This window comes from Oryzias latipes, chromosome 10 (assembly GCF_002234675.1).
Source record: "Oryzias latipes chromosome 10, ASM223467v1".
Lineage (NCBI taxonomy): Eukaryota > Metazoa > Chordata > Actinopteri > Beloniformes > Adrianichthyidae > Oryzias > Oryzias latipes.
In genome coordinates this window covers 25,054,344-25,080,003 of record NC_019868.2, presented here as the reverse complement: position 1 = coordinate 25,080,003, position 25,660 = coordinate 25,054,344, and the positions used below count along the sequence as shown (strand labels likewise).

General features: G+C 37.7%; 1 protein-coding gene across 1 annotated transcript in view; it reads right to left on the bottom strand.

Moving 5' to 3' along the window:
- LOC101155858 (X-linked interleukin-1 receptor accessory protein-like 2) overlaps positions 1-25,660 on the bottom strand; it is a 403,702-nt gene that overhangs the window by 130,797 nt on the left and 247,245 nt on the right. Inside the window, exon 4 of the mRNA XM_020706755.2 lies at positions 23,431-23,534. Within this exon, the coding sequence (XP_020562414.1) occupies positions 23,431-23,534 (104 nt within the window). The remainder of the gene's footprint in view (positions 1-23,430; positions 23,535-25,660) is intronic.

Here is a 25,660-nt window from a genome sequence, read left to right as displayed (position 1 = left end):
ATGATAAATAAAAGGGTTTTCTTCGACTTTTCCCCAAAGTGATTAACTTAGAAGCCTTCTACAAAAGCAAAACTTCACAGGTTAATTTTGAGCATCATTAAAACTATTAATTCATGGTAAAAAGACATAAAAAACACACTTTATTTGCAATCTGTGTTACAAGTCAAGTCAAGCACCCTCAAATCAGTCTGAGTGGGGTTGTTTCAGGCTGATTTGTTTGTCCATCTCTGTTTGCCAAAAATACGCGGCAATCATTTCTCCATTTATCCAGCTCAAAGACTCTGAAACTGTCTAAGAGCTGTTTTTATGGGTGTCTAGGCTCTGGGGCTCCGTTGAGGATATTTTGGTGAAATTATGGGGTTCTGGAACAACAGCGGTCTTGCAAAACCACTTTTTACAGAGAAGAATAAGAAACAAATATGTGGGGTTTATTTCTATTTGTAGTGCCTGCGCTTATGTAATCGCTTTTCTTTCTCTTGTGCCTCTTGTTGCAAAGTAGAGTCCAACATGAATATAAGATGAATAATTCAAATCTGCATTACTTTTACAAAATCAACATTCAGGGGCGCCGCTACAGGGTGGCAAAAAGCTCCCCCCCCCACTTGCCACCCCATTTTTTGAGTTGACATTGACAAAGACCATTTGATGCCGACAGAGGCGTTCTCGCCTCAAACTGGTTTCACTTAAAATGCACCAAATAAACCATCTATTTTTCTCCACTCCTGGTCGATTTATTTCAATATATACCTAGGAACCTTTTTTAAGCATTAGTTTCTCGCAGGACGGGGCAGAGGCGGAGTACCATCCCATTCTTGGACACAAAAAAGTCCACCTGGATCGCAGATAATCTCGCAAAAATGTTCCAACCATATGTAGGTTTAGGCAAAGAAACTTGTAAATACCATATGATTGCTTGTCTTACTACCACGATATTAACATTTTTAAAGATATTTTAGAATTTGGGTTTGGCGCGACTGCAAGCTACAAACAATGCGGCGCTGTATTTAAACGGCGTATAACACTCGCCCACATTTTCTTTAGAAACTGCTCTTTCACAGAGTATTTACAGTCGTTTTAGGAATATTGTGGTGGGATAAATGTGATTTGTGTTTGTTATTGTTCTTTAGATCTGTTCTAAAAATGAACGAGGCTTCGTTCTATAGAAAGCAGCACGTGAACCGCAGCGCAGTGGTCCACCTGAGGACAGTGAGGACAGGTGTCTCTGTGACTGTGGGGAATGTGGTGAAGAATTCCCTTACAGGAGATCTATGGATCGGTTCACTCTATTGGATGTGTATTCTACCCGCTGTCACTGAAAACGTCAGATGCCCAAAGTTGAGTCCTCACCAGATTTTTTTACTCTGGCCAGCTGGGCGGGTGGCTCAAACTGCGCCGCTGGACCTTAGATCGTGTCTGTACCATTAACATTTAAACTGGCGAATTGCGTTTTAGCCGCTCTCTACATGGCCACGCACATGTAGAGAAGATGTTGAAAACAGTGGCTTCAGATAAACATGAAATATGGATTTTGAAGGTATTTAAGTTGTAGGATTTTAGTTAAAAACATTATCATTCTTAAAACACCGCTTGGAATGTTTTTTTCTTATTATTTTTTTAAAATTGTCATATGAGGACTTGAACAACTTTAATTTTATGATTTTTCCAGGTAATTGAAATCTGTTTGGGAAAAAAAGTGTAGTTAGGTTTTAAAAGTTTATGATGTGAACTATGAGTAATGATTTATCATCATTTCTTGTCATAAACCCTAAAAGTGTCACCAGATAATTCTTGTCAGGCTGCAGCTGTGGGCAGTATCTATCATTTAATATAGATTTAAGACAAAACTTTAGTTATTCTAAAAATGTGTGACCTTTGCCAAAAAAGAAAGAGAATCTTTACTTTGTATGAGAAGTCTGGCACTTGTGGAACTGATGTTTTGGTAACTGTTTCACCAAAAGTGAGAACGATGGCTGCCTCAGCTACAAAAAAAACCTCCCCTCCTCCTGAAATATTTGGCATATTTTAAAACATATTATAAACATTTTTAGGAATTCATTTATTAATTTATGCTTATCTTGACAGTTTTTTGGTGAAATATTTAATTTCATGTTCTAGGTTAACAGTGTGCAATTATATCCAAAATACTCATTTTAGTGAAAAAAAATGTTTTTTAAAAAACAAAGAAAACACGCTGAGATGAACTTCTATTTGTGAATGTTGGAATCCAATAGTTCTGTACTTTAATTAGCTGGACAGATTGTTGGCCGGTAAATAGCTTTCCCAAATATAAATTCTGCCCAACTCTTCCTCTGACTGTAAAATAATGCTGTTTCTACAGTTATGTACAAAATCCATAATGCAAAAGACATCCAGCGTCTTTGGGGCGTTAGGAAAATGGAATTTTGGAGCTGGAGGTCAGAGCTTACTTTAAATTCAAAAAATCCCTTCTTGACATGTGATGTGTAAAATATAAGAAATCAAATAGAGGTTTAGAGGATGCTGGGATGTGTGGTGCAGTGCTGGATGTGTTTAATATCTTAAATTCTGATCGCTGTGTTAGAAGTGGTTTGTGTGTATGTAGATGGCATTTTGTGTGTGTTTGTTGTCAAGTTCACCTCCAAACACAAAGCGACACATTGATCTCTCCCTCCGACACACACTTACATTGACAAACACGTTCACTTCTCCTTTAACTTCAACCTCTTGTCTAGGTGAATCTAAAACGCTTATCCCATCGGTGTTGTGCATGCGCACACGGGTTTTCTAACGGGGGACATTGGGTCATTGACCTAACCGAGACCACTGAGCATTGAACTGAAGGCCTGCACATCTTTTCATCCATCCATCCATCCATCCATCCATCCATCCATCCATCCATCCATCCATCCATCCATCCATCCATCCATCCATCCAACCCTTTGTTTTTCTCTAGCTCATCAATCTATCTCCAGCCTGCAGCACCTCGTTTTCTTCTCCAGTGGTTCAGTTGCATTTGTCTTTATGCTTCCATGAATCCCTCTTTCTCTTTCTTCAAACAGACATCAAGTCTTTCAGAAATCTTTCATATTTACTTTCCACTCCCCCCCCCCCCCCCCCCCCCCCAACTGCAGAAAACTGAAATGTATGTCTAGTTTTCTTGGTAAAATTTATCCGACAACAAAAAACAATCTTGAGTTAAAAGAGAAAGCCACCTGACAGTTAAAAAAAAATTCAAAGAACTTTAAGAGCAACGCAATAGAAAATAAAGCAACATTTATGAAACAAATGATGGATGTAAAACACAGCAGGTTGATGTTTACAAAAACAGAATAAGCTTCAAATCACCGTTCCATGACTTCTCTTCAGATTTTTTCACTTCTAGTGTCGTTTTTGTTTTTGCAACTTTTGTCATCTTTGGATGACCGAGTTAAGACATTCGGATCCAGGTTCCCAAAAAAATAATAACAATAAATGATTCCACTTCCGCTACCGTGCTTAGCATGACATATCCTCTGTTTTAGTATATTCTCAGATCAAGGTGAAGACACATCTCCATCTTTGTTTTTTTCTGCCTCAGGAGGAAGAACATTTCTCCATAGATGTATTTTGTTTCTTTAAATCTTAAAGATTGCTTTCAGACATATTTAAAACTAAGAGGTCTTGAAATTGAAAACTTCTTGAAACAAACACATTCAAGCTTTTTCAAAAAAATAGAGAAAAAATCTAGTTTAAAAATGTGTATTTTTTGTCTTATAACTCTACATTCTCGTCTTTTAGACCGAAACATTGATTTATTAGACCATTTTGTTAGTTTCTATTTTGCTACAGTAATATATTTCCTTTTTGAAATCACTACAGATTTAAATTGGCTTTTATTTTTTACCATGCACTGTGCTGTTATGATGTTTGGAATCATATTGTTTTTAGGTTAAAGGTGAATTTCAACCTACTCAAAGATCCCCCCCCCCCCCAAATAAGTCTTTTTTCATCATCTTTCAGATCTGGAACACGATTTCAGTCCCACTCTCACCTTTTGATACAAAGCGTTCTATCAAGCCGTACAGTTTCGAGGCAGACGTCAGCTCACACGAGGAAAACACAGAAGACGTACATAGATCTATTTGTCTACAAGTGTTTGCAACAGAATGGAGGGTAGCGGGAAGACAGCATCTTTTTCATCTGCTCCTGATTTATTTCGATTTTAGCAAAGAAATACTTTGAAACTGAATTTTAAGTAGGCCTGCACAATATACCGCAAATTTATCGTTATCGCAAGATCAAGCTGTGCAATATGCATATCGCAAAACACAGCAAAAATTGCAATAAATGGTTACCTAAAACAATCTTATGGCAGCTTAAATTATTTAATGAATCAAATAAATCCCTTTATGCATTTGACCAATCGGATAGACTCTTTAGCATTGTTGACCAATCAGATGGAGCCCTTTTATGTTAGATGTTCCATCCTATGTCAGCGAGGGTCATTTGGAGTACAATTCTTAAACTGTTGCAATAAAATGGGAATGATGTTTTTGGTTGTTTCGCTATTTGTTTATATACCGCAAATTATATCGTTATCGCAATATTAATCCCTCATATCGCATATCCCAAGTTTTCCTCATATCGTGCAGCCCTAATTTTAAGCATAATTCTCTTTGTAAAAATTCCTCCATCATGAGAAAAATACCACAAGAACATATTAAAAACACCCAAAACATTGTTTTCAGTGGATCTTTAAGTTTCATTTGAACGTATTGTCATGTGACCAACCATGCCAGTACTAACAAAAATCAATTTAAAGGCAAATACCCCCCATGGAGAAAAAGATCCAACAAATCCCAAAATATCTGACTTTTGAGCAAATAATCTCCAAATGATTTGGAAATTAAATGAATCTACAAGATTCTGAATTGAATCTTTCCCATCTCTAAAATTGAGTGGTTTGCAGTTGAACCCACAAATATTACAATATTCAAAAGAGGATTTAAAGTTATGACTGTGTCCCTGCTTTGATGACTTTATTCAGGAAACAGAGTTAGAAGAACCAAAGCCAGCCTCCCTCTGCCTGTCCACTTCAAGGAGTGGAAGCCTAACGCTAAGCAGTCAAAACAGCAAATATGTAAAGAAGGGTGTATTATGAGCATTTTAAAATACACATGGTGATTCAAGTGGACTGCAATGCAAACGCTGTGTCAGAAGCGTTCAGTGCCTGCTGTGCAGTCTTACTGAGGCAGCTGTGTGTTTGATGGGTATTCATATTTGTGGCTGTTTGGAACACATTTAAATGCATTTGTTAAAATGCCACTGATGTTAAAGTCGCTCTTGGAGAGGACATGATTCCTTCCCGGGTTTGGTTGCTGTGCAGGAAGCTTCTGTCTAACAGATTTATGGACCAGGGATTTTAATGCGGCTTTTCTCACAACAAAGATTTTTCAGATTAGAGGGACGGAGGAAATACAAATGCAGCTTAAAATAATTCTTTACTCTAAGTTCAAAAAAAAAAATACAACATCAAAACTGTGACTTTTGCATTTGTGTTATCTATATTTTTTTAAATCTTTGTTTTATCTTTTTTGTCTATCTTGTTTTATCTTTTTTTTTATCTTTCTCCTGAAACCTTAATATCAAAGCATTTCTGGCAAACCCTTAACAAAGCTTTCTGTAAAGCTTTAGAGTAAGCAGCCACTGGAAAGACAGACCATTTTCTAGCTATCCTAAAACATTGATTTTTACTTAAGGCTGGTGGCCTCTGAAACAATCGAAAGCCACCAACTCTGTAGTGATTTTAATTACTGGCTATTTGACGTGCTTAACTTAAGGCAGTGGAAAGTATTAGGTTGTAGTTTTCACGTTAATAAAGCCTGTATGCTCATTTATTTTGTATCTATTTGCATCCTGTAAGTAGCAGGGACAACGAATGGCTGCTCACACATTTTGCAGGTCAAGACATACCGTAGCGTGCTCACATGTGAGCACTACTCTTAAGTAAGCTCATGATCTTCCTGCCTAATGCAACCCAAAGAACCGCTGACTTTCTGCAACACAGCTAGTGAGACCTTTAGACAGCAAAACAACACCTCTTCAAGTCAGCAGAAAAAGGAGCAGGTTGCTACAGAGCGTCAATCCGTTCATCTAAAAACCCCCAACCGGGCCAGAAAGTACATTTTGATGAAAGCATTAAGACTTCACAATCGTCTTAAAAATAATCTTAAAATTATTAGAAGGATTACAGACCTGGAAAAACTAGTTCATGTGTTTATCTTTAGCCGATTTGATTGCTGTAACAGTGTCTTTACACAACGATGAGAAAAAATCTATCAGGAAACTGCAGCTCATTCAGAACTCTCCTGCTCAGGTTCTCACAAGAACCAAAAAGGTAGACCAAATCAGTCCAGTTCTGAGGTCTTTACATTGGCTGCCTGTCTGCCTGAGGACAGACTTTTAAGTTCTGCTGCTGGTTTATAAAGGTTTGAATGGTTTAGCACCAAAATACATGATTGAGCTCATGGCCCAGTCTGAACCAGTCAGACTTCTCTGGTCATCAGTTCCTAGAGACAAAAACCAAACATGGTGGAGCTGCATTTAGCTTCTATGCTCCACAGCCACCTTAAGCTACGTTCATGACACCCTCAGTAACGACCATTCAAGAGACCAATTTTAATTGAAAAGTCAATGTAAACTCTCACATGTGCACTTTTCAGGATTCCGGCTTTAAAGCTCTCATGTTCACGCGTCACTACACACATTTCTAAGACAGATTTTGGACCCTACGTACAAAACCCGCATCCATTGAATGTGCATTGAAAGTTAAAGCAGTTGAACTTTGACCAATAAGTGTCACATCACCACTGTGAACATATAGTCTCAGCTGCATTTAATTAGTTTTTATTCAAAAGTTGACTTCCACTCTCTTACTTTAAGCTTACTTTAAATTCTTTTTTTTAAAATTATTACATAATAATAAATAATACTTCTTCTAAACGTTTCCTTTGATGGTTTATGTAATGCACTTTGAATTGTCTGTGTTCACAGAATAAAAAAAACTTGCTTTGCTACCAAGGATGTTTTCAGACGGCAGAAACAGACAGACGTACAATGTTTATTCATTCACAGATGTCAAGTCAGGATTCAAACACTCAAATTTCACTCTACAAGCAAATGAGGGTGGGAACTGCACAACTACTCGATTTATTTTACTGACACCAATTATGGACTTTGCTTTGCCACAGTGAGACTTCAGACTTTGTAAACATGGAAAGTGTGCTTTTGCATGACAAAACACTTACAGAAAGGCATCCATTTTTGTGACCATGTCTTTGAGATGTTTGAAATATTTTGGTTTTTTTTTAAATAATATTTTCTATTTTCTATTAAACTCAACCAGGTCAAAATCCTCAAATAAGCCAAATCCCTGATGACTATCATCCCTATTAATATAAAAGCAAAAAGAAAATCTTGGAAGACAGCAAACAGGTGCAGTTCTTCACATTTCTTTAACAAACACGATCCTGCAGGAAGGTCAGACAGAGTTTGAACGTCAGACTGTAAGGGTTCATGCATCAGCTGTCACCCAGGCATTTCAGCAGACGCATATAGCCTCCACCAATTACCAACGCTAATGAAGGACTTTCATTAGCATGAAGCTGTGCTCTTCATCCTTTTAAATTTACTTATATTGGTGCAAAAGCCCAACTTTTATTCTAATTAGCTCTAAAAAAGTATCTCAGGTACCTAGTACAGGATAAGTAGATGAGTCAAGAGGAGAATCTGTGCTAAGTGATGAAATGGGGCTCATTAAAAAAGCTGTAAATGGGAACTTCAGGTGTGAAATGGGGAACATATGTTGAAGAAGAGATGCTTAGGTGAAGCAAGCACCTTTTAGGAGTCCGATTCTCTGCTAAAGTCATTTACAGTTGATAAATGAACCAATGTAATGGACCTTTATGCAAATCATACTTTTAATTAGATTACTTCATTTTTTCTTCTGGAAGGTTTTAAAAGCTTGATTTACAAAAAAATTTGTTCCAAATATAGGAAAACAAAAATAAAGAGGTGGCTTCCTTTGCACACATTTTACCCAAAGCTTTATCTTAATTGTTCTGTTAACAAACTTAATAATTCAATCATTCCATTAATAACACAAGCATCAAACAAAGCACCACATAAAAAGTTTAGTGTTTTAGTGTTTCTTATGTAGAAATGTTAAATCGCTAAGACATGTAGAGTGTCACTGTTTTTGATCTGCAGAAACTAAGTCCTAGAAAGCAGTTCTTTTTATTCGACCACTGAAAACACTGAAAATAGATCCAAAGATGATCAGAGTTGGCCTTTGAACACACATCACTTGTGTTTTTCTTACCATCCTAGACCAAATTAGTGACAAAAGTCTGTAAAGAATTCAGTAAACCCGCTGCAGGAACACATTTTCTAACTTGTGTTATGGTCTGTGGTTCTTTTCAAACTGCACCGGCTGCTGCAGCTTGCATGGTACAGATGCTTTTCCACCTGCGAGTTTCATGGTCTTGAGCTCACTAATGAGTGCCGAGGAATAAAACCTCTAACAGCCACAGAGGTTTGCAGTAATTTAAACTAGGTTTTTAGCCACTTTGGTGTATGTTCACAACACCGTCATGAAAATTCCAGAAAATAAGATTTCAGAGAAAATGCTTATAACAAGAGAGAAATAGTCAAACTAAATCTTTGAACAAAAATTTTTGTTTAGGTGAAATACTTTTCTTAAAAACTAATAACAAAAATGTCAAAAAAACATTAAGACGCAAATGCATTTTTCTCTGACAAACGTGACTCTTTTGCATTAGCTGGATTTCAATAGGCAGTTTCTGTGTTTTCTTATCATAAATTGCAAGTGATCCACTTGTATTAGACATCAAGGCCAATCTGGGTTTTAGCATGTATAGGACAAATGCTGGACATGTGCTTTATATTTATGTAAATATTGTTATTAAAACTAACATATTTTTTTTAAACATCTAAGTGAACACTTATTGAGTTGCTTTTGGTCCATTAAATACATTTTTTAATAAATTCTATTATTTTATTTATGCTTTTTTTTAAGGCTAAGGTTATTTGCACGTATTTTAAGTGCGACCACTCACAAAAACTTATAGAAATTCATTCAGTTTCCTAGGTAAAATTTGGGTGTCAGTTGCAGGTATTTAAAGGCATAATTGTAAAAACAGGACTGGCTACCGACAGCGAATATTCTAGGTACGGCTTTGTGAAGTCACTTATTTTTAAGTGGTCAAACCTGGACGCATGTATTTCAAAAAATATGTGCAAATAAGTCACTTCCTTTTTTAATATGTCAGCTGAATCAGAAGGGGTTGAGGATTTATCATAGTTAGACTTTAAGAAGAGGTTCTTTAAGGACCGATGCAAAGTGCACACATGGAGGATTTTTGTTTCAGACATGATTTAAAACCTTATGCATTACACAAATACTGTCATGGAAGCACTCACAGTGATAAGCCCCGGCATAGATTTGTGGTTTACTTGTCCAACGCCTTTGCAGATTACTCAAAGATCCGCAAGGTTCAGGCTTTGGATGTAAATCCAGAAATTTGGTTCAGTATTTTGGCAGATTTAAGTGGTGTCAGAGAGTCTTTGTGTCTCAGGGGTCCCATAAAGATCATGCAGAGTACAGAGTCTCTTGTGAAATGTCCGCTAGCAAAACAGCACCGTGCCCACAAATCTAACCTCCAACGTGTCTTTTTGTTTGTTCTGCAGCAATCTCCAAACAGCACACATTCCAATTACATAAAATGTAAAGTGAGCTGTGAATGATTCTCCAAACCAGCCCGTAATCCACCATATCCATCATGTCAATAAATCAGGAACAGCCTCCCAGCAATTACCCTCCTGTGATCAGGGCAGGCTGCTGGAGAGAGCTTTGAATTATGCAGCTAATAGACGGGGATGTGTCCTGGCCAGGAGGCAGCATGTTTATACCTGGATGGAGCTGCAGATTAATTTAACAATCAATCTAACAGGCAAAGAGAGAGGAAGACTGCAAACATGCTGAGACAATCACACACTTAAGAACAGACATGCTCCATGCAGGCATCTAAACACACCTTCATACAACTGGAGCTGGATTTTATCAGTAGTGATTAGACTGTTTTTTTTTCTTTTTTGTTTTTTGTTTTTTTGGTATGGAAAAATTGACTTTGTTGCTCTCCATGGTGCTGAAAAGGCAGTGAAATGCTGTTTTTGGGCTAAACATGATTGTTGCTTCATTTTTTATCAGTTTAGCTTCCCTGTTAAAATCATTTATCCATGTTTTATTAATGTATCTAGCAAGAATAAAAAAAAGAGTAATAAATGAAACAGTATCACATCCAATTTTTTTGAAAGCTTCTGTAATCATCATACGTACAGAAACAGACAGAAACTCATGATGCTAAATGTATGAATCTTAAAGAACAACGCCAAAGAAAATTGTGTTTTTAAGAAGTTCTTGGAGGATTTTTCTGATGATAGAGAACATATGTTAAGAAATCTGAGTTTATAAATGTGTTTCTGAGTATTTATTCATTTACAATTGTGGTGAATCAGGAGCAGACGAAAAATGCAGTGTGACAAAGAGCTTATTTGTTACATAGAAAGTATGCTGGCGGGTCTCAAGCTTCCTGCTCTTAGTTTTAAGCATTGGGGAGGGGAAGGGAGGCGGGGATGCCCCATGCCAATAGTCCCAACTCAGAGGCAAATTTCTACTGAAATATTGTCTGGTGAATCAGAATTGCTCCCCTATCCCTCCGGCTCCTCTTTATTGCTCCAGTTGTTAGAATTTTTGAAGTTTTTGTGATGTCCAAAAGTGTTTTTTTTTTTAGGGAGGAGCCGTAGCGACTTAGGGCTGGCTATCGCTGTGGTGCGGAGGAGAAGAGCGTTTGTTTTGCCTGGGTGTGTTCTATAGCACAGAAGCTTACAAAAAGATATGAGTTGAGTTTTTGCTTGGCTTTTTAGAGTTATAAAAATGATGTGTATTTTCCAAGCAGTGGCAGCTACACGCTAACGTAGATGACCGGCTGCTATTGATGACTTCATCGAGTGGTAGTAATGTCTGGATTTGAAGATACCATTTTCTACCTATCTGTCTGCTTGGAGGGATGATTTAGGGTTAGGGAAGCAATTCAGATTAAGCTTTGCTCTGCAGAAACTACAGGTATGAGCTAGAAAGCACAGTTTTTTTTTTATTTCAGCTGAAACGTGCAAAATCAAAATTAAAAGATCATTGGGAACGCTTTGAATATAGATCAAAAGATGATCGGGGTGGGTCTTTAGCCACTGAGCGTGACCCTTGAGTTTGATCTTCTTCCAGCTGTGTGTGGTGTGCAGGCCAGGCTGTCCAGTGGGATCGGAGTAACATGTAAATAAATGCACAGTTCACGCTCTCTTCCAATTCAGGTCAAGTGTCAGTGCAACAAAGAAAAGGGCAGATATGTGTTGGGCTGTCTCTCTGTGTGTTCCCCTTGACTGCTCATATTCTTTCACTTGTAAGGTCAACAAGTCATACCTGTGAAGCACAGATGGGACCGCTGATGAAACACTATGTTACACCTCCCCAATGAACAACCTATATTCAAAATGTGGGTTTCTACACACCTGGCACCCTCCCATTGTTGTGCTTTGGCTTTAGTGAAAATCAGAGACTAAAAAGTTTCAAACACAAAAAACTTCAAATATACATTTTATTTTCAATGAACAATAAAAAAAAATACTTGTGGTAAATTTAAATGTGATCACCGCCACATTTTCTATAAATTCATTAATTTAAGATAAAAAAAAATAAAAAAAAGTTGTAAGTCCCAATCTGCCAAGTTTTCGCTGATATCAATCATACTGATTCTTAATATGACAGAGGAGAGCACACCTGTGGGATGGAGCCTCTACTCTGCTGGATATTGATGCAAGGATGGGCCGCGAGTGCGTATTTGCCCCCCCCCCCCCCCCCCAGAGAGGGTGCATCTGCTGAAGCCTCAATGACCACTTAAACATTGACAGATACATTTCTGCCACTGTTCAACATTTAACCCTGTTAGGACCCTGAACGGCATCAGTACCTCATGTACCTCTTTCTATATCTATGCAGGGGTGGGGAAGGTCTCCTACAATTTGCTGTTTTTTTAAGGATCTCCATAGATAGAGAGAGAGAGAGAGAGAGACTTTAATGATCCCAAAGGAAATTATAAATGGCCAGCTGCCCACACTTAAAAAAACACACAATAATAATAGAAATAATAATAATAATAATAATAATAATAATAATAATAATAATAATAATTAGGCCTGCACAATATACCGCAAATTTATCGTTATCGCAATATCAAGCTGTGCAATATGCATATCGCAAAAGACAGAAAATTTGCAATAAATGGTTACCTTAGATGTGGCCAAACAATCTTATAGCAGCTTGAAGTGTTTGATGGATTGAAAGAATCCCTTTCTGCTTTGACCAATCAGATGGACCCCTTCACGTTGTTAACTAATCGGATGGCGCCCTATTATTATGTTGTATGTTCGCCACCTACGTCAACAAGGGTAATTTGTAGTATTATTTTTAAGCTGTTGTAATGGAATGGGAATAATATTTTTGCTTGTTTTGCTAGTTGTTTATATACCGCAAATTATATCGTTATCGCAATATTAATTACTAATATCGCATATCGCGAGTTTTCCTCATATCGTGCAGCCCTAAAATAATAATAATAATAATAAAAATATAAAAGCAAATATGAACTATCACCTAAAATCAAGCCAAGTTTCCCAGAATTGCAGTCTAATCAAAAAATAAAGTAAAAGCCCTCAACCCAGTGTTGTGCAGTCTGATGGCTCGTGGGACAAAAGACTTCCTAAATCTGTCCGTGGTGCAGCGTTGGGATGAAAGCCTGCCGCTGAAGCTGAATGATTTTATTTCTCAGTAACTCCTGTTTTAAATAGTCAAAATGTTTGTGGGTATGCTAAAAAAAACTCATTTTTGTGGCCTGTTTTCAAGAACCTTTTCATAAAATATTGGGGTTTTTGTGTGTGGTAAAAATCACATGGTTTGATCCTTTTTTTGGATGGACCCCATAGAGTTTAAAAATTAACTTGGTCCTAATTGGTGTTTTTTGGGATGCTTTTGGCAGAGTAAACTGTGGACTGTATGCTGTACAACCTTTTTTTCCACATTTTTTTACTTTGTTTAATCCAATTAGACATCAGGGATTATCCATCCAGTTGTATATGTAAAAAAACCATTCTGTTCATCTGAAATTTATCATTCCCAACAGTGACCTCACACTGCAAACTGAAAGCAAAGTTTCACCTACTTTTGCAGCTCAGGGGGTTATTGTACATTTAAATGTATTCCACTTTTGTTGAACTGGGTTGTCTTTTTACTTGGGGACTGTAAGAACAACTATTTTTAGATGAGTTTTTTCAGAATCTACAATCAGTCGGTTACTTGAACATTTTAACTCTTAGAATGTCATTTTTCCGTGTGTTTACAGAGTAGCACCTTCTTGAAGGACATTTCAACAAAGTTTGTGGATTGTGCAGAGATCAAACTACAACCTTTGCCTCACAGAGAAGTTCTCCTCTAAACCCCTCGGACACACAGGAACTTCGTTTTCATGCTTTCCCCTCCAGACTCCTTTGTTCCTCGTTTTTGCCCTCTCCTCCATATCTCTACCAAGCCAGATAGCATTTCAGAGTACCTCACAATCACAACCCCTTCAACATCAAAGAGTCAAAACTGAGGCTTACTTTTTTCTTTTTTCCGGAGCCTGTCCAAGGCAGACGGCTTAGGGTTCAGGTTGACAAGCACCGGTGCATGTTGGCTCATGTTGGCAAAAGAGTGACGCTGACTTTTTCACTGCCAAGTCACTGTGGGCTGCCAGGAAACTTCAAATGACTCCTCTTTCCTTTTCTGCTCCATTTTTTTTCTCACTTCTCTCAGTTTCATTTCATTCCCATCAATATCTGCAGTACTTTCACCAAATTTCTCTCTCAGCTTTGTCTTCATCTCCTGCTTGGAGTTTGTTTATCCATAAGGAGAAAGGTTAAGCATTTGTACAGCACTAGCAAGCGTCCGTATGGTGTATTTTTTCACATGTAGGTGACAGTCTACAGATGTTTGTCACAAAGGAATAGCCGTGATGCTCAAGATTTAAGGACCCACTCCCATAAAAATTGTGCTTTTGGTGTTTTAAAACGTTCTTGTGGCATTTTGTTACTCGATAAAGGACATATGTAACGAAAATTAAGCTACGGATTACATTTTTTAGTATTTCTTTATTTAAATTGTTGTGAATCAGGAACAGATGAAAGAAAAACATTTAAAAAAGAGAGTATTTGTTACATAGGAAATATGCAGGGCAGGGTACAAGTTTCCTGCTCTGCCTCATTCTGACGCGGTCTTGCAGACAAATAGATCCATGTATGTCTTTGTTTTCTTCATCTGAGCTGGCATCTGGCTCAACACTGTACAGCTGGATGTCGCAGATATTGTTTTTGCACCGTTGTGTTAAGTCTGTAATGTTGGAAGACGGAGAGGGAGGGTGGGGTTGCTCCATGCCAATAACTCAGAAAGAATTCTAATGAACTCCTGCTGCTCTGCACTAACTATGTACTAGAAATCGACACAGGTTTTTTGATTTTGGCTAAAAACAGCCTAAATATAATTAAAAAACCACTGGCAACACTTTAAAAATATATCAAAGAGAATTGAAGAGGGACTTTAATTTATTGTACAAAAAAGGTAGCTAAAAAATATAAAACTTCATTTTTTTTCCCCCAGCACCTTGAAATCAAAAAAAAAAAAAAAATGGAGTAATGATGGTGCAAAGTCGGCATGTAAATTATTCGAGAGCTTGTCAGAATACAACCTTATAGAAAAAAACCCACCAACGATTTGCTTTGGTAAATGATCCAAGTAATTTGTATTTGAAATATCCCCCAAAAAGTTACCTTTAACAACCAATTCCTGGGTGGTTTGCTCCAAAATGTGAGCCACAGATTATTTTTCTGACAATAGCATAAATGATCTTCACTGAACATATAAACTAGAAATATGAAAAGGAGCACTAAAACCAACTTTGAAACATCTCTGGAGGTTCTTCACAAATGCAAACATGATTTATTTAGAAGCAACTGATGTATTGATGTACACAGGTTTGGTAATAATGCATGTAAAAATTGAAAACTAGACGTACTGCTAGGTACAAGGTGTTAAAAAACATATTCCAATTTGCAGTGTTTTCTGAGCCAGAAGAAATATGGCTGCAATTTTCCTGCAGGTACAACCAAATAAATTAAGGCTGCATCTTCATCATAAATATAGGCTTTGCTTGGTCTGATGCTTCCTTTCTGTCAATTTTTCTGTTTTAAGCTAAATTTTTAAGTTGGACGATGAAAATACTTGTTTTTTATAGTAAAATCTGCCTTCCTGGCTTACCGGTGGGCAAATGTAACTCTGTGTGAAGTGGTTAGCACTTTTATCTCAAGGTAAGAAGGCCCTGGTTCAAATCCCGGCAGGGACCCTTCTGTGTGGAGTTTGCATGTTCTCCCCGTGCATCTATGGGATTTCTCGGGGCCCTCTGGCTTCCTCCCACAGTCCAAAAACATGCTTCACAGGTTCATTGGTGTCCTCAAATTGGCCCGTAGATGTGCATGCAAGTGTTTGCAGTTATGTTGCCCTGGAACAGACTAGCAAGCTGTCCAGGGTGGGCCCTACCCTTGCCCAATAGTAGCTGGGTAGGCTCCAAGACCACAAAAAGGATATGGCGGGTTATGGATGGGTCTTTTGCTATCCATATTTCCATCATTTGTTGTTGCTATTTTTTAATCTATTCTGCAACCTCATTGGGTTCCTCTGTTTTAAAACAGAGGAACATCAGGGTTAATGGTTGGTCCACCTGCATATCTCTCTGGTTTATCTTTGTAGTTACATCTTCAGTCTTCTGTCCTTGAGCTGTTCCATGTTTTTAATTTACGAATGACACAATGTGTTAAACAAAAGAGCTGTAGCTTATTTAATGATTTGGCTTTTGTAACATCTTTACCTTGAAGTGAGTGTTTAGTGTTGGGACATTGTTAAACCTTTTACTTCCTTCATTCCAGAAGTTACCTTCATGAAAACCTAAAGGATGTCAGAAAAACGTATTTTGAAACAAACAGATAACAAAAGATCAGGCAGCCCAAGAGCATCGACGGGCTCCTTAATCTGGGTCGAGTATCCAGTCTTAATGTTAAGTTAATGCACAGATGCAATCAGAGGTCCCGCTGCGCGTTTTGAACATTGGCTGCAATGCAATTCCCTAGTGGCAGCGCGAATTGGGTGGAAATTCTGATGCACGGCATCCAGAATTCTAATATTTTGTAAAATTGTCTTTGCATCAAACAACCAGACACTCAGCTCTTGCACATGATGTGTTGATGATGTAATCAGTGGGTGGAGTCCAAAACCAGCATGGAGAAGAATCTGATTTTTATTTGTTTGGAGACAATAATAAAAAGTTCCTCTAGGTTTGTTCCTTTTTTTGTTGTTGTTGCTAGTTTTTCCATTTTATGGACTAATGTGGGACAGCAAACCGGGTCCCAAAGAATGAAATACAGCTGAAAGTGGCCGTCATTCAGACGCCGCTCCTGTAGTAGATGATGAGCCTCACCGTTTTTGTAGAGCTCTTCAAAATAAATGAACTCTCAACATTTTCAGCGTCTTCCAGGTCACAATGAACTATAACCGTTTGACAGTAGCTCCTCCCACATACAGCGGTGAGCGGCACTAGCATTGAGCAGTAAATGTACTTCGTGACTTGGATTCGGTGTGAACATAGCAGTATATGAACATGTCTATTGTTATCATTTAATAAACAGTTTAACCAAGAAGTGTAAATGCAACCCTTTTTACTTTTTTGACTAATGAATGCAAAAGCAATATAAATTGGTTTTTTATACTCCTGCCCTGTAGGTCAGAGTTTGTTGCCACATTTAAGAGAATCTTACATCTAATGTTCATAAATCATAGGATTTGTCGCCGCGCTTCGACGACTGTCTGCTCGCTGAGCATTGGGATCTTCTGGGAGATTTGCACTCCAGAAAAGGCGCCTGTCAGGAAAATGCTAACGTGCCCTTTCTGACTAGATAATGCAGCTTTTTCTTTGTTAATACTGTGCTCGTGTTATCTCAAATAAATGTTTGCTGATGGCCTAAAATGCCACTGAAATGCTTGTCGGCAAGATGTTGCATTTGTTAGATTATCCTTTTCCCTTCCTAACATATTTACAGAAATAACAACATCATTTCATTCAGCTTAAGTTGGAAGGCCAAAGAGGAGGTTTATGGATGCAGTGAACTGAGACATGAAGGCATCTGCTGTTAGAGGAGAGGATGCAGAAGACGGGGTTAGATTTTCAGTGAAAAACAGTGCGAAAAAAATAAAATAATACAAGTGTACGCTTTGGAAGACTGTTCTGGTGTGTGCACTACATTTCTGAACATTTTTAGACATTAATTGTAGCAGCAAAATGCTTTAATATCCAGGTGCGTTGGTGTGTGGATGAAGCAGGTCTCTTTCTGACAGGAAGTGCTAAAAATGAAAGACTTTGTTCTCCCTTCTTCGCTTTTTTTAGTATCTGTTTCTTCTCTTTACATTTATACTGCAGAGAAGACCAAGTACACGTGGTAATACCATCATTCCTGAGACATTCACTTGGACAGATGATCTAAGCAAATGCAGTCCCAGCATCTCTGCCGTCACTTAAATGGAAATAGTTGATGTTTCACCTCTGGCAGCTTTGTTCTGTCATTAGTGTTTGCAAGGATGCAGCAATCATAAAAATCATTTATAATGCATCGCAAAAAAACTGTTTTTACTGCAATAATTAGCATTATTGAATTTACTTTGAAGCAAATGAAGTCAACATGAAGACAGACAATTAAACTTTTTCTTTGATACTCGTCTGTCCTCACAGTGTTTGATCAAAACCATAAACTCTGCAATAAACATTTTAAGCCAGTGGTGATCGTTATATGATGCAGAGAAAATCCTGCACAGAAAAACAGAAATATTGATGAAATTATCCAACAAGAAAGTGGAAGAAATTTATTTTACAGACTAAATAAGCAGCATGACCGTAAAATACAGTAAGTATCTCTATATGTTCTGTTCGTACTCACGAATCCAGACTCACTCTGAGTTTGAAATTGACGCAGCTTTGATCAACAGTTTGTTAAGGTAACTTCATGGCTGAAATGGTGGGAGGATAAATGAGGTTCAGACATTCTCAGCTGGAGGAAAATCCCAGTAATGAGCTGAGGACTTTGGCTCAGCTGTTGGCCTCCTTCATTCCAGCCTTTTTCACCCACATTCAGAAATTGCTTCTTTGGTGTGGTGTGGAATCCACAGAGATAAAGAACTAAAGTCTTAAAGTTTACAGTTTACAATTACGGTCCTGTTTTCATGCCTGCGTTTGTTGTGGGGGGATCATGGGGTGTATGTGTCAACTGAGGGGGAGGCGGGAGGTTGGTTTTTATTTTAAATCTTTGTTGTGACTTTGTTTTTTTAACTGTGTTGAGCTGCTAAAAGCATAAAAAAATGCTTTTCTACAAATAACTTTGATCTGAAAAAGTACAGTGGCTTATTCTCCATCAAACAGGCACCCAGAAGTTTTTATATTTATTTATAGGCACAGCTAAAGTGCATGAAATACCATAGGAAAGTAGTAGTTTTTCCATTTTGTGTCTTTTCTAGATCTTTTTTTTTTTGAAGCAGAGATTTAGAACTGGGTTGTATGTGCGGTTTCATTGTGCTTTCTTAATAAAACACTTAAATCTGCCAAAAGACCGTTTTTAGGAATCAATAACAAATGACGACTCCTTTAAGGCTCCTTAAATTTCTGTTTAATGTGTTATGTGCACGTTTTTTCATTACTCCTCTTTCTAATTTGGTAAAACTGTTTGACTAATCTGGTTTATAAAAATAGAATCCAACTGTTTTATGAGTTTGTGTCCCAAATTACTGCATTAGCAAATCCAATTGGACCAGAGTTCCAAAAAAGAATTTTGCTTTTCTTTCTCATAATTGCCAGAAAGTATGTCTTTATATTGGGCACAATTGTCCTGCATAAAAAGAGTATTTTGATTTGGAGGGAAAACCACAAAGTCTGCTTCAAATCAGCCATTAAGTTGGTCAAGAGCATCACTATAGCCACAAATAACAGCCAAAGGTGACAATTTCACAGATTGTTTCACTTAAACATTTAGGAACCGAACTGTATGTCTCAAACCATCTAACCAGGAACTACCCTAAACCAACCGTCCAATCAAAATGTCACAAAAAATTGCAAATGTGCTCCAGTGCAGCAGCACTGCTCTAATTCATTATCTAAGGGCACAGACATCTTTTTAGATTCTTTCCTGAGAACATGTCACACTTCCATCTATTCTGATGTTTGAAGGGAATAATAGATAAAGCCAGAAGCATGCAGGTTTATTCTGACACTACCTGTTCTTTTAACACATTATTTTACACTCTCCCTTCAACTGCTTTCCCTCTTTGTAATCCTTTGATAGATCACATTCTTGGGTTAAAACGGTTTACCATGACCTGGTCGGAGTGACCCTGTTTTTGAGTAAAATAAGCGATCCAAATGAATGAAACTTTGCAAGTTGGTTATAGTTTAGAAAGTTTATATATTAAATCTGAGCCAGACCTAAACAAAAACTGGATTTGAGCATCCACTGCATTAGTCAGATTTGTCAACAACATTTGAATTGAGCTTTAGTTATCTCATTAGAATTTCACTCATCATAGCAGCTCAAAGAACAAAACAAATGATTGTACAATTACAGCTCACTAGATATCGGATCAAACAAATAGGTAAATATGTACATAAATAATTGTGTGCAAATTTTCATGACCTGTTTATAGACTTGAGTTGTGCAGTCTGATGGCGGTGGGAATGAAAGACCTCTGGTAACTCTCGTTTCTACAATGTTTAAAGGTGTGTCTCGTAACGACTTGCATTGAGTAAAAGGTTTGCTGGTTTAATTCTCTTAAGGAAAAAAACAACAAAAAGTAATTTGAGCCAAATAAAACTGAATTAATCTTGCATCAATTTTAGGGTATTTATAAGATTTGAAAATTGTGTGATAATTTTAGAGCTATTAAGTTTTTTTTTCTTTTGTTCTTTCCAAACACTGTTTTCAGTTAAGAACTGGGACTTATTTGTTCTAAAAGTAACAAAAAATATATTTCAAGCTTAAAAAATATTTTTTTTTTAGAAAAAGTTGTCATTTGAATAAATTGGTTTCTCTCATTTTTTTTCCATAAGATGTGGTTAATTTAAGATTTTAAACCCAAGTGAATAAATCATTGGGTTTATACTGGGTCTCTCTGAAATGCAAAACTAGTTTTTGCATGTGTCTGTAAAAATATTTTTCCAAACTCTTATCATTTTGCATAAGGATGTTTTCCTTCCTAGCAGGAGGCCATTTTTGGTTAAATAGTTCAAAATTCTCTCAGATCCTAAACAGATTTTTTGATCAATATTTAAATATCAAAATTTACCAAAGTGAACAACTGCCACACCCCTTTCTGTTTGTTTTTGTGCGTCTCTGCTCCTGGGTTGAATTGGAATGTTCTTTACTAAGAAACAGACCCTTCCAGGAAGGTTTCCTCCTTTGCTTCTTTGCAATATTTTGACCTGACGGTACACTGAGCCCCCTCCCTGTGTCTGTCACTTTAGTTCTAAATAGTGTGTATGTGTGATGTGTTCGTAATCACAGTGCAGAAACTTGGCAGTCACCACATGCCTGACCCCATGCTGAGGTCCTCTTACCTGCAGAGAAAATGGATTTCTCCTTTTCTTCTCTTTCTACTTAGTCCTCCATATCGTTTTCTCTGTTCTCTCATCTGTCTGTCTAATCTGATTGTTATTTTTGAGCTTTACTTTCTCTTTCATTTCAACCCCTTCATTTCAGCCTTTTTCTCCCATGCTTTTCTGTTTTCCTCCCACTTGCTTCTTTTTTTCCCCCCTCCCTTCTGTGAGCATCTATCCTACAATCTACCTGTCTTATAATACTGGATTTTAGTATTTATGTTCTGTAGTTGATTCTCTTGACTGCCTTGTTGCATTAGTTCGAAATGGATCGGAGTTTGTGGTTTGAATTAGTTTGGACCAAGTGTGAATGCACCAGAATAACCAGAAGGACCAAAACCCATTTGAATAGGTGGTCTCACCTCCAAATGGACTGTAGTACAGTTTGTTTATGGTGTGAATATAAACCTGATGTGGCCTAACTTGCAACAGCAACACCTTTATGAAACTAACAACCCACTATAGTCAGGTCTTAAAGATCCACTCCGATAAAAAATCGTCTTTTTGGTGTTTTTTAAAATGACCTTGTGGCATTTTTCTATTAATTAAGGACATATATAAAGAAAATTATCCAATGATGTTGCACCGGTAAATAAGTTGGAGATTTGAGGGGCTGTAAGCCAGCAGTAGCGAGAGTAGGGAGCTCTCAGCAATAGGGAGGGGAAGCGAGGCTGAGTTGCTTCACGCCTACGGTCCCGCCCACAACTCAATGGCAAATTTCTAAATTTCTGTCCTAGAAAACGACAGTTTTTTTTAAATGAATTTTGGATAAAAACTGCATAGTTATAATTATAAGACCACTGGAAACGCTTTAAACAAATGGACCAAAAGATGATCCGAGTGGGTCTTTGAATTTTCTTTTTTATCTTATTGGTTCCTCAAGGGGTCACCACAGCAATCTTCTGCCTCCATTCAACTCTATCCTCTGTTTTCTTGTTCAAATTTTTAATTGAGGGTTCAGTTTTACTTCGATGCAGCTGTTTCATTTTTCTAAAATATAGGAGTGACACACGAACACACTGGTTTTTACCTTCTGTAGCTGCATTAGAGAAACGCATTAAAAAGAGGGAAAAATATCTGTCTAACACACTCAGTAAAATAGTTCATTATTATTTCAAAGCCGTGCTTTTAATTGAAATTTATCCAATGCTTGTAATGTCTTTTCATGAATCTAATTTTACCTCGCAGCAGTTGGAAGTCACCGTCATGATGAATGGCGAAATGAACAGGTTATTTCCTAACAGGAATAAAAGGTTTTAAAAAAAGAAGCATCACGAAAAGTCTTTGGAGTAATGACAGAAGCGAAAGAGCTTAGAAGACACTCAAGAATGTGGTTTTACCTCTGGCATTTCCAACACACAAACTTACTGTCTTCAGATACAACCTCACAGTAATGGAACAAGATCCAGTTGGTGGCTCCCCAATAGAATAGGAGGTGATTTGCCTCTATGTCCATGTATGTGTGTTAATAACAGGCCCTGAGACAATGACAGACACCAAGCCCTAATTAGGTTGTCATGCTGAGAGAGCGAGGAATAGATAGAAAACGAGGGAGAAGAGGAGAAAGAGCTTATTACGGAGGATAGGTGTCACGCTCTGGCAGGGAAAGGTGGGAGGAGAGCGGAGGATGCGGGGGACGACTGCCGACGGGGAGGAACGGGAGTCGGAAGATGAACAGGGAAAGGAAGAGGAGAATAGAGCTGTGGAGGATGGACCGGGATGAAATGAAAAAAATGAGAGCACCCCAGCTGAGGGCAGAAAAAAAAGGAAGAAAACAAATGTGAGGTTGTAATGAAGGGCTCACATACAGAAGAAGACATACAGTAGAAGAAGACGTCCTGCTGAGATTTTTCTGTCCAATTTTTCCAACACAAACCAGATGCTTTCAAGCCGCCAAACGGCTCGCCTGGGCTGGGACTGACTCTAATGCAGGTTCAATCAAGTCCTCACACAATCACACCGGCATGGGTATTTCCATGCCAGCGTCTGATCTCACGCCAGCATTCAGACAGAGACTATGCAGTTTGCAGAACTGGCAGCGTTTCACATGACAGAAAATGGCCGGTCAAACCAAGCAAGGCGACTTCAGACGTGCAGATTAAAACACATCTGCAACACTTATTTCAAAATACACCTTTTACCACTAACAAACAAATGCGATGGCTTGTTTTTGCAAAAGCAAATCCACATTTTGTAAGTAACCGTAAAATTTGTATTAAAAGAAAAATCCTTAGGGAGTAAAAAATATTTCTCCTGTTTTCATAAAAACTACAGCCTTTTGCTCATAACCTTCAGTGCAAACGAAAAACAGTAACTTGCAATGTTTATTTAGTGGAACAAATGTGTGCAGACTGGAACAAGAACTTAAAATTAATATAGATTTTATTCAGTGCCCTTTGACTTTGCTTCCATTTGGAGAGCGAGGCTGAAATTCAGCAAACACGATCAACAATCAGACCCAAAGAGAATCCAGGTTTTGGTTTCAGTGTTTTGCTTCAGAGAAGAGCCGAGTTCTGAAAGCAAAACACTTCCAATCAGATTTGTTCGTTCTGAGTTAGCGCAGAAGCGATACCTTAGAACACAAGTGTAGTATCCGCTGTCTTCCATCTCTGCAGATCTGAACCAGATGGAGTCATCCTCTTTACTCAGCCTGTGACCCGAGAAGATAATGGGTTCCTGAAAGACACACAAGAGAAAATATATTTTACCATTTGGCTGAATGACAAAATAATCATCCAACTCTTGTGCACTGTTTTTCTCCATAGCAACTATTTTATGTCTTGCTTGCCCAGGGTTTAGAAACAAGTAGATATAAATTTCAGAAGAATTGGAGAAAGTACATTTTTAGATTTCCTTGGCAATGGCAATTTTTTTTTAAACCATGCCCACATTTCATATGTTCATATGTCACATTATTTCATTCAGCTTGAGCCAACAATTCGTATATTTAAATTGCCACAACTTTCAGTTAAAAAATGTGCGAGTAACAGGAAAACGCCACCTTTGGGAGCTAACGGCTTTCAAAATCTACAGCTTCTAAAACCAACTTTACCAATCAACCAAAGATGTGCTAGAAGTTATGAGGTAATGGATCAAAATCCCTCGGAGGAGTTTAAATCTGTGGAAGGTACCACATGAAAATTTATTGGAAAAATTCAAGATGGCTTACTCTTTCTGAGCTCTTTCTGTAGACCTAACCTGGTGGCATGTGTGTGAAATTTAGTAAAGATTGCTCAAACAAAAGTTTTTTTCCCATAGTGTACCAAAATGTGATAAATCACGACTAGAAATTCTTTGGATATATTGACACGGGTGTTTTGATTTCGTTAAGTAGCTTTTTTATATTCTTTTTTTTTCTTTTTGTCCCATAAGAGATTTAGGGCTCTTTATTTTTATGAGGTTTCTCCATCTGTGTTGTCATCAATTTTATTTATTCATTTTTTTTCCTCTTTTTCTTCTTCTTTACTATGTCAAAATTAATTGACACCGGGTACTTCTGGGTAAAATAAATGATTAAATGAAGAACAAAAATAAAGTCAAAAAATAGATTTTAATAAATTACTAAAGAGGTTAGCACCAATGGCATGAATAGGTAAAAAGCCCAAATCGCTGAAGGTTCCACCTCAGATAATTTACCTTGAGATAATTAGTAGGTTTGTGTATCACAGGCAAATTTAAGATTCAACTAAATGATTCAAAATGCTGTTTGCTACAGCATTCATCTCTTCATGTTTTTCTATTAACCCTTGTGCTATCCAATGGGGTCAAGATGACCACTGACGTGTTCTCCCTACCATGACAAAGGTGGATAAAGGTGAAGAGGATTTCATGTAATCCATAGACACCAATGAAGATCACAAATCAGTGAAGAAAAAGGGTCAGCGCACTGTCGTGTGGGGTCCAGATGACCCCACTCCCAATGTTAACGTGCCTAGGATAGCACAAGGGTTATGACTTCAGGAATTTTCCAGAAAGTTCAAAGGCAGAGACGTTCCATATAAATGTGGACTGCAGGGGGCAGTCTACAGGCTACCCACTGAAGGCTGGAGGTTATGTAAGCTGCTTTTAAACAGCTGTGAGTGAGTCAGCCTGTTTGAAGCAGGAAGTAAATACAACTGGGTCACTTTTTGTGCAATAATCCTCATCATAAATAATATATTTATTTATAAAAAAAGTTTTTTCCCCCCGGTTTTAAGATCCAGATTTTTCAGACCTTCTATTTATGTGCACTATTACTGTTTATACTTCATTTCTGTCTGTGCAGGGATGGGGCAATTTTTCTGTTCTAAAGTGGGACCCTGGTCTGATAGACCAGTCCATCTAGTTTTTATGCATTAGCACAGATGGCCCACCATCAATCTTCAGCACTTGACCCAGAGTTCCTCCACCTGTCAAATCCAACTTTCATACTGTTGCTGACATTCTCAGGTGTGTCTGAATAATAGAGGAAAGGTCCTTCATGTCCTCCAAAGACAAAGAACCACACCGATAGAGAGGAAGAGACATTACAGAGCACTTTGTAGACTTTCACAAAGGTCAAAAGGTGCTTTAGGTGTGAACATCTACCATTGGTGATCACTCAGCTGGACACGAGCGCAAGGAAGAGAAGACAGGAAAAGGCAAGAGGATACTACAGCAAAACTTTAACTCCTGTCCTCGGCCAAAGCAGACAAGATAACAAAATCCATACAGTTGAAGGAAGAGTCGCTCAGTTTGATTAATTTAAATCAGAAACTACTGACTGACTGACTGACTGAGAACTGGACCAAGTGAAAGTGGCATCACCAATAGAAAATGATTTT